The sequence below is a fragment of the Pogona vitticeps genome, chromosome 2 (assembly GCF_051106095.1).
Source record: "Pogona vitticeps strain Pit_001003342236 chromosome 2, PviZW2.1, whole genome shotgun sequence".
In the NCBI taxonomy this organism is placed as follows: Eukaryota; Metazoa; Chordata; class Lepidosauria; order Squamata; family Agamidae; genus Pogona; species Pogona vitticeps.
The window spans coordinates 267,350,796-267,366,317 of NC_135784.1; the positions used below are offsets into that span (position 1 = coordinate 267,350,796).

The window sequence follows — 15,522 nt, forward strand, 5'->3', positions numbered from 1 at the left end:
GAATAAGTGGTATGAATCTAAGACTAGGCCAATGTACAATATACTTGCCCCTACCCAGCAAGGTATATAATTTTCTATTTATAAATGTGCTGGATATCTTTTGGAAGAATCTTTAGTATTTAGTTAAAAGGGAAAATAATACCAATGGCAGTGAATGGTCAACAGTATGAACAATTAATAGTATTTTAATTGACTTGAGTGGTTCAAGTTATTCATTTTAAAAGCATTATCTTTTTCAAGTGTTCCATTTTCTGGGTTGAAATGTATGGTTTTTATTTTGCAGATCCCACCTAGAAAAAAAAAGGGCCAGCAGAAAACAATGTAACTTTCGGAAAGGCATCCATTTAAAAGCTCTTGTTGAGAGAAGGGCAAATTCACATTTTTTTAAACACCTCATCTTGTGAAAAGGAAAGGGGAAAGAAGGAGACAAGAAGTGGTGCTATTATGAAGTTGCCACCCAATGCATGCTTCAAGAGTTCTTCACTCTTGGCTGGTTTGGCAAGGGTGGAAAAATAACAAGAGAGGATTCAGTGTTCACAGGGAAATGTTTTTTCAAACCTCTTATATGGATGTTTCCTTGGCTGCTGGGAGGACAGCAGGAAGGAACTGGTAGGGAAGACGGGATGGTTCAGGAGCAAAACTCTAATTCAGTTCTTCCTTAAAACCATTGGTGTACATTCACTCTTTTGTAGCCTTTCATGAAAAAAATAAAAATAAAATAAAACTGTGGTTCACTTTGTACATTGCTTTGCTGTGCAGTGGAGAATTTACAAACGTAGTTGTTCTGAGCCAAGCCGGTTGGCAGTGAATTCAACTCTTTTCTAATACTTAGGTGTCCGTAGCTGAAGTCAGCATTGGAAGAAGAAAGAAATCTATCAATGACTCTCTTGTTCTTTGCTGGAAATGTCACCCTGGTGACACTGCTTGGTTGTTTTGCTTAGCAGGGCTGTTAAAAATCAGTTCTAGCTTTTCCCTTCTCCAGCCCTCTGATAGGGAAATGTACAAGTAGTACTGTTGTTTTGTAACTCCTGATTTTCTAGTACAAATTTATAAAGTTGCTCAAAACCCAGAAGCCCACTTGATGTAACCTTAGCTGCTTTGAAAGAAGTGAATGAAAATTTTGGTACATCCTAGAGAATACATTTGCATTTGACATAATTAGTGATAGGCAGATCTAACTATATCCTGGGGAAAAATCTCAAGACAACTGCTTTGCAGGCTATTAGTGCTTAATTTTTGAATGTCAGACCCTGCACATCTTAATTTCTAGAGAATAAGCTCAATTGAACTTGCTCCCCAGTTATGCAAAAATTGCTCAGATAAAAACCAAGTGGACACCAGTGTAATGAATGTGGTTATTAAATTGTTTCAATTGAAAGAACCCTTTTCTTACACCATCATAATGGGAACTATTTATCCCCACTGATCAGCCTGTCTCTTTCGACTGAGCTCTCTTTGATCTTGAAGCATATTGCAGTAGTGTGTCCTATTGAAAAGCAAAACTGGGGCAATTTTAATGCTTTTGTACCTTACCAGTGCTCTATTTTTTCACTGTTTAAAAATAGCTGTTAATTATAAGTGCAGTTTAAATGTCTCAAGTGACCCAGAAATGCAGGTTGGAATGAGACAGATTTGTATTTGCTGCATAAAACAGATGTACTTCGGCCAAAACGGTCTGAAGTCCTCAAAATGTATCTTCCTTTAACGGTATTTCAAGCAAGACTTGGAACAGGTTTGAGCGTTCAGCTGTAGAGTTTTGTCTGTTCTAAACTGGCAAGAGACAACTTGATCATTTTTATCCATGAATTGACTACTCTTTATCTCTTACAACATATCAGTATATGTTTAGCTGTCATGGGTGACAGGTTGGTTGAGGGCCTTTCTTTCTACTTTCCAGATGCTAGAGATGTACTCTTTATTTTGCATGTCTTTTCTTGATATAATCAGACTCTGCTATTAATAGAAAATCAAGTGGTAATAATGATCTTTGAGCTCTCATTCTCCTTTTCCTTAAATGTCTAATTTTCAAACAATGGTGAATGAGTAATGAACACTCTTCATCCAAGTTCTGGTTACTTGCAACAGTCTCAATGTTTGTGATTAACTTTGGTTTCAAAGAGAAGCTACTATACATAATAATACATATCTTGCCTGTTGAATGCAGCTTGCCTAGATATTCAGGTTCAATCACTGCTACATCAATTGTGCAAGTGGAAGCCAACTTTTGCTGATAAATCTGACTTGCTGGTGAGTGGCTAGTGCACGGGTCTAGCCCTATATTCCAAAAAGAATTGTTTCACTGGAGTGAAACACTACTGATCAGTCTCAGGTTCTTAGCTGTAAAAAATGTCAATTACTACATGTTTGCTGTGCTAGGCCAACATGACTGTTTTTATTTAAAGTATCAATAATTAGACAGTTATTTGCCGTCAGGTCAGAACCTATTTATGGGGACCCTGATAGGGCTTTCAAGGTGAGATATTTAAGGAGTGGTTTTACTCCCTGCTCCCTCAATGAGTTTCTGAGAGGATTTGAACCCTGGTCTCCAGAGTCTAAGTCTATCATTCTACCTACTACACCACACTGGGTACCACATAGTGTTAACAATACAATGATTCAAAGGATACAATCACATCTTGGTTTTTGAATGGTTCAAATTGGTTAGGACTAGAAGCTTCAGCAAGTAGATTAATAATATAAAGCTTTAGATAATTAATCATTGGAGCCCAATTTAACTAAAGGCAGATTTTCTTATGAATTACAGATTTCTTCTGTAAAGCTATACTGCATTTTCCACAAGACATCAAAAATCACCTCTATTGAAGTTTTGGCAATATGCACTTTGATTTATATTTAATTATTAGTTTGCTAGATAATCAATCAGGAAATAAAAAAGAACATAATTACACAATAGCCTAACTGTGATGCAGAAAGATGCATGTATTTCATGTCCTGGTTGTGTGCTTCTTCTATAAATTCAAAAGAAGAGTCTATATATCTCCAAGGAGGGTGTAGCCCACACATAAACAGCAGAAGGGTTCATTTGGTGAAAATGCACAGACTGCTTTTCTGAGTGCTACAGAAAAAGTACAAAAACAAGAAATGCATTGAAGTATCAGGACCATGTTTAGATACATGCACATCTGTTTAGATATACATACTGTACATGTAGACATACATAAATCCATAACCTCTCTTTCTCTCTCACTTTCTAATCCTATTTATACATAGACAACAAGACCCATATTGAAATATATATATGTGAGTTGGCTCCAAATGTTTAATGATGAAAGACCTAATGGAATTCTCTCCTCATTCATGGTAGAGAAGTCGATCAGTCAGACAGCTGAATCTGACATCAACACTGGCTTCCTCTATTGCACCTGAGGGTGGTTTATGGGCTGAGGAGCAAGCCATGTGGGGCAGACACAGCAATATCCTGCCCACCTCCCAGGTGCTGCCACCTCACTTCTGCCTAATACTAGAACTGGCACCTGATCATATATGATTAGAAGCATACAGAGATAACCAAAGTGAGCAATGAATAATAGCAAAAGGTCTTAGAGAACTTTTCTTTTTAATATAACAGCGTGACATTCTGCAAGATTATTTTATATAGAAGACTGGCATGCACCCAGCATTTTTTTAAAATATAAACAGTTTCAGAGATATGCCAAAAAGGGGCACAAGACTTAAGGGAGGATAGATGATAGGAACATATGCTGGAGGATGGAGATACCACCAGATGACAAGCTACCAGATGAGACCTCGGCAGCACAGGAGGCAGGTTTAAGTATGGAGACAATTCTGGAAGACACATAAATGTCAGAAATGAACACAGTCATGGGAGCAGAATACACCAGGCAACTTCTAGCTCAGTCGAGATTTTAAAGATGTCCTGAGCATATTTTATATTGTGTCACAACAATAAAACTTGGATGCAGTATGAACTCTGAAACAGCAGCAGACACGCGGAGCCACCTGCAAGATTATTTATTTTAAATATTTCTAACCTACTTTTCTGGTTTAAAAGGCCCAAGGCAGCTTGCAGCAATTAAAAGACAGTATTTAATTTAATAATAATAATGAGCACACAATACTAAAAGTATCAATGGATACAATACCAAAAATTGTATTCCAAAACACATTCAAAGCTGAGTAAGGTACAACAATTCATTAAAAACTCCCCAGTCAGCAGGTATTCACTCAGGGAAAGCTTCCCTGAAGAGAAAGGTCTTTGCCTGCTTAGGGAAGGACAGTAAAGGTGGGGCCAGTCTAGTCTCCTGTGGGTGGGAGTACCAGAGTCTGGAGCAGCAACAGAGAAGGTTCTCTCCTGTGACCACACCTGTGAAGGTGGTGGGACAGAGAGGAAGGCCTCTCCTGATGATCTTAATTAGAGATGGTCATGAAATGGTGGATCATGCTGGTTTGTCCTTTTGTCAAACAGGTATTTGGTGGTTCCCAGCCCTGCTCCCTCTAGTGAGTTCCCACTCAGAGGCAGTGCTCTTGCTTCTCTGCCCTGATTTCTGCAGGTGCTGCATCTGAGTGCAGCAAAGGAGGGCACCCACTGTGCTGGGAAATGCTGAACATCAGTTTGTCCAAAAGATGAACCAGCATGAACCTATGAACCAGCAGTTCATGCCCATCCCCAATCTTAACACTAGAGGAGGCTCATAAAGGGATATATGGTCCATGAGATAGTTCGGGCCCAAACTTTTACGGGGTTTATAGGCCTACCCTAAGGTATGTGGACATCATACGCGGGAAGTGCAGTTCACACAGAAAACCATGAGTCCTTGTTCAGATGCTCATCTCTCTTCAGAAATAAATTAAGGACTCAGAAATTAGGGCTTTCAGCATTATGTTTATGTAATATGAAACAATTTATTTCTCATTGTCATATTTTCCTTACGTCAAACCATGAAATAAGTAAAGGATTAATCCTTGTATTATTTCATGGCAATGATTATTTATCACTTTTAGTCAAAACTGAATGTTTCACACCAGAGGACACTCACATTTTTTAAAAGCAGAGGTTGGGAATAAATTGGAAAGATTTAAGGAACATATTTGTTTCTATGTTTGGAAACTTCTCAGTTGAACTGCGGGCAATGAAGCGAGAGAGGAGACGGCTGGAGCACAGGTGGAGGAAATCCTTCCAGGAGTTCGATTGAACAAGACTTAAAAGTCGATTATTGGGCCTATTTCATGGCAATATGGCTGGCGAAACGGCAATATTTCGCCATCCGTATTGCTTCTTCAGAATGTAATCCAGCAGAGCTGTTTCAGGTGGTCCGGGATCTTCTTCAACTGGGAAATCTGGTGGAGGTCCCGGACCACTCATCAGCATGCGGTCATGAATGAGGTTGCCATTCATTTTGAAGGGGAAATCGCTCAGATTCACAATGGGTTGGATTCTACCATTAGTGCAGAATCTGAGGGTGTGTCCAGTGTGCTGTGCTTAGGTCAAGTATTAATGGATGAGTTTCAATTGTTGAGACCTGAGGCTGTGGACAGGGTGCTTGCATCTTTTCATTCTACCACCACTCCACTTGACCCTTGTCCATCTTGGTTAACTGGAAGATCTGCCGGGGGGGTTGCACCTGGGTTCAGGAGGCCATGAATGCCTCTTTGAGAGAGGGAGTAGTCCCTACCACCTTGAAAGAGGCGGTAGTTTGGCCACTCCTCAAAAAGCCTAACCTGGACCCAGGGCTGGTGGTTAACTACCGATCAGTGGTGAACTTCCCTTATTTGGGCAAGGTGTTGGAGTGCGTTGTGGCTGGGCAACTCCAGACGTTGCTGGATGAAACAGATTTTCTGGATCCATTTCAATCGGGTTTCAGGCTGGGCTTTGGCACAGAGACTGCCTTGGTCACCCTGTACGATGACCTTTGCCAGGAGAAAGACAGGGGGAGTGTGACTTCTCAGTGGCTTTCAACACCATCGGCCATGGTGTCCTTCTGGATAGGCAGGCTGGATTGGGAGTTGGGGGCACCGCTTTACAGTGGTTCTGCTCCTTCCTGACTGACCATGTCCAGAAGGTGATGCTGGGGGACAGTTTGTCTGCCCCATGGTGTCTATGGCATGGGGTTCCTTGGGGCTTGATACTGTCCCCCATGCTGTTTAACATCTACATGGAACTGCTGGGAGAGGTCATCAGGAGGTTTGGGCTGAGGAGACAGCAATATACTGATGACACTCAACTGTGCCTCTCATTTTCCACCAATCCAGGTGAGGCGGTTTCTGTGCTGAACCTGATAATGGACTGGATGAGGATTAATAAATTGAAAGTCAATCCAGACAAGACGGAAGTGCTGTTAGTGGGTGCTTTGCTGGACAGGCTGGAGGGCCATTTCCCTGCCCTGAATGGGGTTGCACTCCCCCTAAGGGACAGGGTCCACAGCCTGGGGGTGTTCCCGGACCCCGGTCTAACTTTGGAAGCCCAGGTAGACTTGGTGGCCAGAGACACGTTCCTTCAGCTGCGGAAATTATGCTGGCTATGGCCCTACCTGGAAGAGCAGAGTCTCATGATAGTTACGCATGCACTGGTAACATCCCGTATAGATTACTGCAATGCACTGTACATGGGGCTGCCTTTGAAGATGGTCCGGTGACTGCAACTGGTTCAGAATTGAGCTGTGCAGCTGGTGAGTGGTGGGGCCACTAGGGAACACATCAAGCCAATTCTGGTCAAATTACATTGGTTACCAGTCACTGCCCGGGCGCAATTCAAAGTGCTTGTTTTGACACATAAAGCCGTAAACGGCTTGGACCCTGGATACCTGAAAGACCGCCTCCTTCCATATGAACCTACCCGGCAATTAAGATCTAGCCAGGGGGCCCTCCTGAAAGAGCCATCCCTCAAGGAGGTAAGAGAGATGGCTTGGAGACAAAGGGCCATTTCAGCAGCTGCTTCCAGACTATGGAACGCTATCCCAAGGGAGATTCGTCTGGTGCCAACGTTGATGATGTTTCCGTGCCAGGTCAAAACCTTCCTGTTCTTGAAGGTTTTTAATTGAAATACTATCAGCTGTGGGTCCTGATGGCAATTTTTAGAGCATTGTATTTTAATTATATTTCAAGTGTTTTTTAATTTTTTTATTGAAATCAAATTGTTGTAAGCCGCCCAGAGACCTTTGGGTAGTGTGGGTGGCATAAAAGTTAAATGAATGAATGAATGAATGAATGAATGAATGAATGAATGAATGAATGAATGAATGAATGAATGGGGAGAATGATGAACTTAAGAGTGATTTGTGCCATTTTACTACCTTTCTGAGTAAGAACCACTGTATATTGTTGAGCTGATTATATATTTAATCTTGTGTTCAAGCAAGCACTCTTCCTATTTGTTACATACAGCACTGATGTTACCTGTCTGTCATGGGTTTGGAGGGAAAGTTCCATCCTATGGGGAGTGGAAGGCGGGACATCAGGAGGAGGGGCTGTACTGTATAAATATGTGATGCCTGTGTGGTGAAAGGGAGATGCTGAGAGACACTGGGAGGTGACGAAGCAGCAGCTGGGAAGAAGAAGCTGTTGTGGGAGTCTGTGTGTCAGACAGGGTACTACTGTGTGTCAGAGTACCAACCTGATAGGTTCAGGTGTCTGTTGGGTAGCCAGAACTGATAGGTTCAGGGTCTGTGCTTCAAGTTAAGGGTTCTGGGTGAACCAAACTGTATGCTTGTATGAGTGAGAATAAGCCACGTTACTTTATTTTATTCACCTGATCGCTTTATTTTTCCATGTGTGTATTTAAATAAACCTTATTCCTTATTTGTTTGAAAATCCATCCCTGGTCTGTGTGACTTCTTAAAGGGAATGGTTGGTGGCAGCTTAGTGTAACTGTGTGGCAGATCCCAGTAGGTCTGGGTTTGTCACATTGATTGGTGTCCAGCGTGTGGGATACGACTGGTCCAGTTGTCCAGTGGTCCAGCAAAGCCTTGGCAAGTGTGCCCAGAGCAAGGGGGGTCTAGTCAGGGACAGTCTGAGGCGCGTAGGTAATCTTCTAGGTGTACCTCACGGGGAGGTTCGCTAGTAGAAGAACGTGCCAACTGGGGAGACTTAGATTAAGGTGCTCTGAGGCAGCCTAGTTTTGGCGGGAAAAAGCTGAGGCAAAACTGCGTAGCAACAGTGATCTAGCTTGCCAGCTGAGAGGCCCAGCAGAGGGGGGTAGGCTCTGACTCGATACTGTTGCAAGTAGTGCTGAAGAACAGCAGCAATCTCTAGGGAGAGCTGGTTCTGAGGCAAGAAGGAAAAAAGTGGTCGTTTTATTTTGAGGCTTGACTTTTTAAAGCAGCCTGTTCTGAGGGGGGGTTATGCCCTTGACTCGAAGCCAAGTAGCAGAAATGAGTGAAGTGAAAGACCCCCAGATTGACCAAGGTTCTGAGGAGGAATTTGGCTCAGTGCAAGGTGACAGCACAGGAGAGCAAGACCCAGAACTCAGAAAATTGCTCATAGCCCAACAGCATGAACTGAGGATGAGGCAATTTGAAGTGGAGGAAAGATTAGAGAGAGAAAGAAGGGAGGAAAGGGAAAGGCAAATTGAAATGGAGGAAAGGGAAAGAGAGAAACAAAGGCAATTTGAATTAGAGAGAGAGAGAATTGCTCTGGAAAAAGAAAGGATGGCGTATGAATTAAAAAAACTGGAAATGATGAACCAGAACAATAATAACAATAGGGATTCTGAGGGAGGCCAACTGTCTAAAGCTGACCTGAAGAAATTCCCTGTGTACCACAAGGGAGATTGTCCTGAGGTGTTCTTTTCCTTAGTGGAAAGAGCGTTTGTGGACTTCTCAGTGAGGGAAACTGAGAAGATGACCATCATGCGGTCTTTAATCAGTGGTAGCCTGGCTGAGGTCTATGCCGAGATGCCTGAGGAACTGATGAAAGATTTTGCAGAGTTTAAAAAACTGGTGTTTGCCAGACATGGGATAAATGCAGAGCAGCTGAGACAAAGATTCAGGTCCCTCACAAAAAAACCAGAACAGACTTTTACCCAAGTGGGGGCCCAATTGGTGAGGCTGCTTGAGAAATGGCTATCGCAGGAAGGGACAGAGACCTATGAGCAGCTTAAAGACTTGATAGCACTGGAACAGTTCTATTCAGTCCTGCAGGGGGAATTGAAATTCCAGGTGAGGGAAAGGAAACCGAAATCTGTGGCAGCAGCCGCAGAGATTGCAGATTTTATTTCTCAAATAAGAAAGCCCTTGGGTGAGGGGAAATCTGTAGGTAAACCCAAAGAAACCTACAGCAAGTACTCTCAGGGACCAGGGAAAAGCCAGCAAGGGGGAGGGGCCCATGGTGAAGGGAAGCCCTCAGACATGAAACTAAGACCTCAGATTTTGGAGGGAAAACCAAAACAAGATGAGAGAGAATCAAAATACACCAGAAAATGCTATTTCTGTCAAGGAAAGGGTCATCTAATCTCAGAGTGTGAGAAGTTAAAGCAGCTAAAAGGAATGGTGCCTCAGAATTCTAGTGGGACCAAGCCAAAAGCTGTGTTCTGTGTCCAGAAAGAGCAAGGCTCAGTGTCACCGAGGGAGCCTGTTGCCATGACTACTCAGTCTGGAACAGCTACCTCTGCTGATCAGGCTGAGGAAAATGGTCCTCTTGTAGAGGTAAAGCGCTGCTTGCTGGTGAAAACAGATTCCCAGTTGTTTGAGACAGCAGGGGTGGACGTAGGAATACTTGACCGTCAGTATAGGGGGCTGCGGGACACGTGTTCCCAGGTAACCCTGTGCCATCCAGATATTATTCCCAGGGAGTTTATAATCCCAAATGAGAGCATGAAGGTAGCAGGGATTGAGGGGCAGGTAATCTCTCTGCCAGTAGCAGAGGTACCTGTCAACTTTCAAGGCTGGAGGGGAGCTTGGCGGCTAGCGATTTCATCGACTCTGCCAGCAGCCGTGCTCGTGGGAAATGACCTGGCTGAACATGTGAAAAGGGTGCTAGTGATTACACGCTCACAAGCCACCACAGGGACAGTTCAGGGGGGTAATGATGAGCCAGAGGCGGAAGCAGAGGGGAGTTCAGAAGCTGTGGTGGAAACCTTAACCACAGACAGCAGATTTGGACAGGAGCAAAAGGCAGACGCCACTCTCCAAAGGTGTTTTGAACAGGTGACTGACGCCCAGCTAACACCTGAAACCCCAGTGAGATTTCTGGAGAAAAAGGGGATTTTATATAGAGAAACCCTGAGGAATATCTCAAAAGGGGGAGATGGGATCAGAAGTCAGCTGGTGGTACCTGAAAAGTATCGCCCCATGATCTTACAAAGGGGTCACTCTGACATGTCTGCTGCACACTTAGGGGTGAAAGGGCCCCTTGATTTGATCAAACAAAATTGGGAGCAGATCACCCAGGATGACCCACAAGGCGTTGTGACATACATAGACACCTTGATGAATGACCTAAAGAAAAATCTAGAGCTGGCAGCAGAAAACCTGCAAGCTCAGAAGGTCAGACAGAAAACATGGTATGACCACAAAGCTAGAGAGAGGCACTTTGACCCAGGGGAGGAAGTGCTTTGGCTTAGGCCCTGCAGAGAGAATAAACTGCAGCTCAAATGGGCAGGACCATATAGGGTCATTTCCAAGATGTCAGACCTGAACTACCTAATAGAGCAGGAGGAGAACCAAGCAAGGAGGGTGGTTCATGTAAATGCCCTAAAACCCTACTACAGAGGGGAACAGAGGGTTTTATTCGCGATAAAAGCAGCTGAGAGTGAGGAAGCTGAGTTACCCTTCTGGGAGGGTAGAGGGGAAGTAAAATACAACCCAGAGGAGGTAAAGATCAGTCCTGCACTTACCCAAGACCAGCAGCAAGAACTAAAAATGCTGCTTAGTAAATATCAGCAGGTGTTTTCCAACAAGCCGGGGATAGTGAAGGGAGTGATGCATCGGATCCACACAGGGGATGCACCCCCGCAGGCAGTATCCCCATACCGAGTAACGGGACCCTATAGGGACAAGGTGCGGAAGGAGCTGGACGAGATGCTTAGGGAGAACATAATCGTCCCATCTTCTAGTCCTTGGTCCTCTCCGATAGTCCTTGTGGACAAGCCTGATGGGAGCATTAGGTTTTGTGTTGATTACAGGAAATTAAACCGTGTAACCACTCCTGATGCCTACCCAATGCCCAGGCTAGACAACCTGATTGAAACCATAGGGGGTTGTCGGTTCATCTCATCATTGGACCTGGTAAAGGGATATTGGCAATTAAGAATTGATCCCAGGGATCAAGAAAAGACTGCCTTTTGCAGCCCTTTTGGTCTCTATGAGTTTCGAGTCCTGAGCTTTGGTCTCAGAAATGCACCAGCCACATTCCAAAGGCTGATGGACCAGACCTTGGCAGGGCTCAGTGACTTTACAGTGGCCTACATTGACGACATAGGGATCTTCAGTAATACCTGGGAAGATCACCTGATACACCTGGAGTTAGTGCTGCAGAGGTTAAGTGCAGCAGGGCTAACAGTAAAGGCCAGCAAGTGTCAGCTGGGTAGCCCAGAAATAAAATACTTGGGTCACATGGTAGGGGGAGGAATGATAAAACCCCTGGAGGCCAAAATAGAAGCTGTTCGTGATTGGCCTAGACCCAACACCAAGAAAAAGGTCAAATCATTTCTTGGGTTGGTGGGCTACTACAGAAAGTTCATCCCGAGGTTTAGCGAGATTGCGGCTCCGCTGACCGATCTGACGAGGAAGACGGCTGATGACCGCATCCCGTGGACCAGTGACTGTGAGGCGGCGTTCCAGAGGTTGAAGGAGGCGTTAATCAACTATCCTGTCCTGCGTGCTCCAGACTTCGACCGGGAGTTCATCATCTACACCGATGCGTCTAACAGCGGGGTAGGAGCAGTTCTGTGCCAGGAGGATGAGAATGGTGACCAACATCCAGTGTCCTACCTGAGTAGGAAGCTTCAAAAAGGACTATGACTTTGAAGTGAAGGTGGTCAGAGGGTCAGTGAACTGTGTTGCTGACGCCTTATCAAGAAGACCTGAAGAATGAAGACGGCGAAAGAACATGGACTATGTGTATATAATGCTGATAAAAAGTAAAATGTACCTGGTTTTGAATTTGGTTTGTATTAATAAAGGTAAATTGATGTACTGTATATGGTAAAATATTTAAATGCATATTTGCTATGGTTAACTTGGAGTGTAAGTATGAGTAAGTATAATATGGTATGTATAACTGTTTTTGTGTATTTTATACAGGTTGTTTTTTGGTGAAAAGCACCTTAGCTTTCCCCCCACAAAACAACTTTTAAAGAGGGGAGGTGTTACATACAGCACTGATGTTACCTGTCTGTCATGGGTTTGGAGGGAAAGTTCCATCCTATGGGGAGTGGAAGGCGGGACATCAGGAGGAGGGGCTGTACTGTATAAATATGTGATGCCTGTGTGGTGAAAGGGAGATGCTGAGAGACACTGGGAGGTGACGAAGCAGCAGCTGGGAAGAAGAAGCTGTTGTGGGAGTCTGTGTGTCAGACAGGGTACTACTGTGTGTCAGAGTACCAACCTGATAGGTTCAGGTGTCTGTTGGGTAGCCAGAACTGATAGGTTCAGGGTCTGTGCTTCAAGTTAAGGGTTCTGGGTGAACCAAACTGTATGCTTGTATGAGTGAGAATAAGCCACGTTACTTTATTTTATTCACCTGATCGCTTTATTTTTCCATGTGTGTATTTAAATAAACCTTATTCCTTATTTGTTTGAAAATCCATCCCTGGTCTGTGTGACTTCTTAAAGGGAATGGTTGGTGGCAGCTTAGTGTAACTGTGTGGCAGATCCCAGTAGGTCTGGGTTTGTCACACTATTAAACAGAGAAGTAAAATATATGTTTGGTCTAAGTAAACTGAGCACATCTCACTGCACTTTTCATTTTCAAAATAATAAATATTTTTAGCTAGAGAGGTATATAACCCCCTCATATTGTCACCTAACCCATATTCCCTGTGGCTTGAGAGTGGAGTAACTCTTCTCTCCAGTATTGGCAGCCATGTTTTCCATTCGCTTAGGTCTGAGGAATTTACTGAAAACATGTAGATTCTTTTATTCATTTTTCAGGATGCATTTGTCCTAATAAAGAGAAATACAGTCTTACAAAAGTATAACTATTAAGACAAAGAAAAAAAAACACCATTCCCTATTCCTTTGTTTCTTTAGAAAGTAATGTATACAGTAGGACCTCCAAATCTGTGGGAGATTGGTTCCATGATCTACTGTGGATGACTAAAACCGTAGATATGAGGGAACCCTATATACAACCCTATATACAACATAGAAGCGGGCAGGACAAAGGCCACAATGGCGTAGGACAAAGGCCTTATATGCTGTATATAGAGCTGTGCCAAACAGTGGATAAATGAAACCATGAATATTGATCCTGTCGAAATGGGGGTCCTACTGTATTACTTTTGGGAGTCTGATTTAAGTAAAAAAAATCAATGAAGATAATATTAACAACAAAGCTGTATGGTTTGGGGACGTGAAAGGAGAAAATTGATCTAGACAAATTACAACTACCCAAGTATAAGGTGAGCTCTCGTGGAGCATGGATTAGACCAGGGGTCTCAAACATGCGGCCCGGGGGCCATTTGTGGCCCGCTGGATGATAGTTTGCGGCCCCCGCCTTGCCTGCCCCCCTGAAGTGCCCACACGTCCTCTGCTGTCAAGAGTAAAAAAAAAGCCTCGCCTCGCTCGCCGGCTCTCTCCTAAGGCAGCGCCTCTTGCACCCTCTATCCGGAACTGCAGCCTGCCAGCCGGCCCGCCTGTCTGCCAGCTGGCGGGCTGCAGTTCCGGATGGAGGGTGCAAGAGGCACTGGCTTGGGGGAGAGCTGGCGAGCGAGGTGCACTGCCAGCCCTTTTCCCCGAGCGCCTGAGCCACCGCCGAGCAATGCCTGAGAGTGGAGCTTGCTCCCAGGCTGTCCTCAAAGAGTGCCTCCAACAGCGCTGCCACCAGCAGCCGCTGCCACCACCACCTCTTCCAGGGAAGCAGCTCGCTTTCTCTCTCAGCACCCCCAGCACCAGCTCGGCCAGCGGCTGCCTCAGCACCCAGTGGTGCTTCCTCCTCCTCAGAGCCCCAGCTGGGCTAAGGAAACTCCTGGGTGGCTTCCTAGGGCTCTTGCTCCACTTGGCGGGAAATCTGATGTGGCCCAGCCTCACCCAGACTCTGCCTCCAGCAGCCCCCAGGTAAATTGAATTTGATACCCCTGGATTAGACTGTCAAAGGCTGGACGAATTTGGAAAACCCTTGCAATTCAAATCAAATACTGAAACCTCTAATTGTATCACTGTGAAAGTGGACATACATGTAGTACACCTTTTTACAAAGTCTTCTATATTTTCACATACAGTATAAATACTTTCTTCTCCATTTTGCCTTAACTGATTGCCTCATAAAGTTAAAACTTTTATCTTATTCTCTTGCACTTTTAAATTTGTCCTGCAGCAATGGCAAACCACCTTTTGACTATCTTACCTTGAAAACCTCTTAATAGTGTTGCCATAAGTCAGAAGCAACTTGAGACCACATTACAATATGTTTAAAGCGATGCTAAGCAATAAGTCCTTACAGATGAGCTTCCTATATTCAGCAATGGGGAAGAAGAGATCTGAATATCATTATTGTTGATCCTCACTCTAAATTCATCACAGACAAATGGATTTAGCACAAGTAGGCCTTCTGGCAGCTACCTAGATACCTGAATCTGTAACTGATGATAAAAACATTTCTTACATTTTCTTTCACCCCTATGAATTCTAGCTTGCAAGATATACAGAACATTCCCTCCCTCCATTTCAATACACTGGGTTTTACTATATTTAGCTTCATTCCTACATTCATTTGTATGTCAGAATAACTTCTGTCAATGTCATTTGTGCAAAATTAAACATTCTCTCATTTTTAATTTTTTATTTCATTTTTAAGCTACCTAACCTGCTAATGGGACATGGTGGAGCTGCAGGTTAAACTGCAGAAGCCTCTGTGCTGCAAGGTCAGAAGACCAGCAGTCATAAGTTCGAATCCATGCAATGGAGTGAGCTCCCGTCCCTTGTCCCAGCTCCCGCCAACCTAGCAGTTTGAAAGCATGTAAAAATGCAAGTAGATAAATAGGTACCACCACGGTAAGAAGGTAATGGTGTTCCGTGTCTAGTTGCACTGGCCATGTGACCACAGAAACTGTCTATGGACAAACACTGGCTCTATGGCTTGGAAATGGGGATGAGTACTGTGCCCTAGAGTCGGACACAACTGGACTAAATGTCAAGGGGAACCTTTACCTTTACCTAACCTAGTAATCCAAGGCAACTTGCAAATTATTAAAAAACAGGAAAAAAACAGAGTAAGTTATGCTTTTAAAAGAAATCAAACATATACAGTAATATTAAAAAGACCACTACTTTAAAAAGAATTTAAAAGCACATACCCTCCTCCCCAAGGAAACAGAAGTACAGCATCTCACATTAAAATGTATTTCTTAGCTGTCCAATTCAGTTGCTGAAAATTTGGTTAAGAAGG

The 15,522-nt window shown here is 43.9% G+C and overlaps 1 protein-coding gene across 50 annotated transcripts in view; it reads left to right on the top strand.

Moving 5' to 3' along the window:
• LOC110089212 (uncharacterized) overlaps positions 1-13,657 on the top strand; it is a 147,965-nt gene extending 134,308 nt beyond the window's left edge. For all 50 annotated transcript variants that reach the window (XM_078386320.1, XM_078386317.1, XM_078386311.1 and 47 more), the window contains one exon: positions 1-13,657. This exon is cut by the window's left edge and continues 27,746 nt beyond it. In XM_078386320.1, the coding sequence (XP_078242446.1) occupies positions 8,319-11,936 (3,618 nt within the window). In that variant the 5' untranslated portion in view covers positions 1-8,318 and the 3' untranslated portion in view covers positions 11,937-13,657.
• Positions 13,658-15,522: the final 1,865 nt, after the last annotated feature.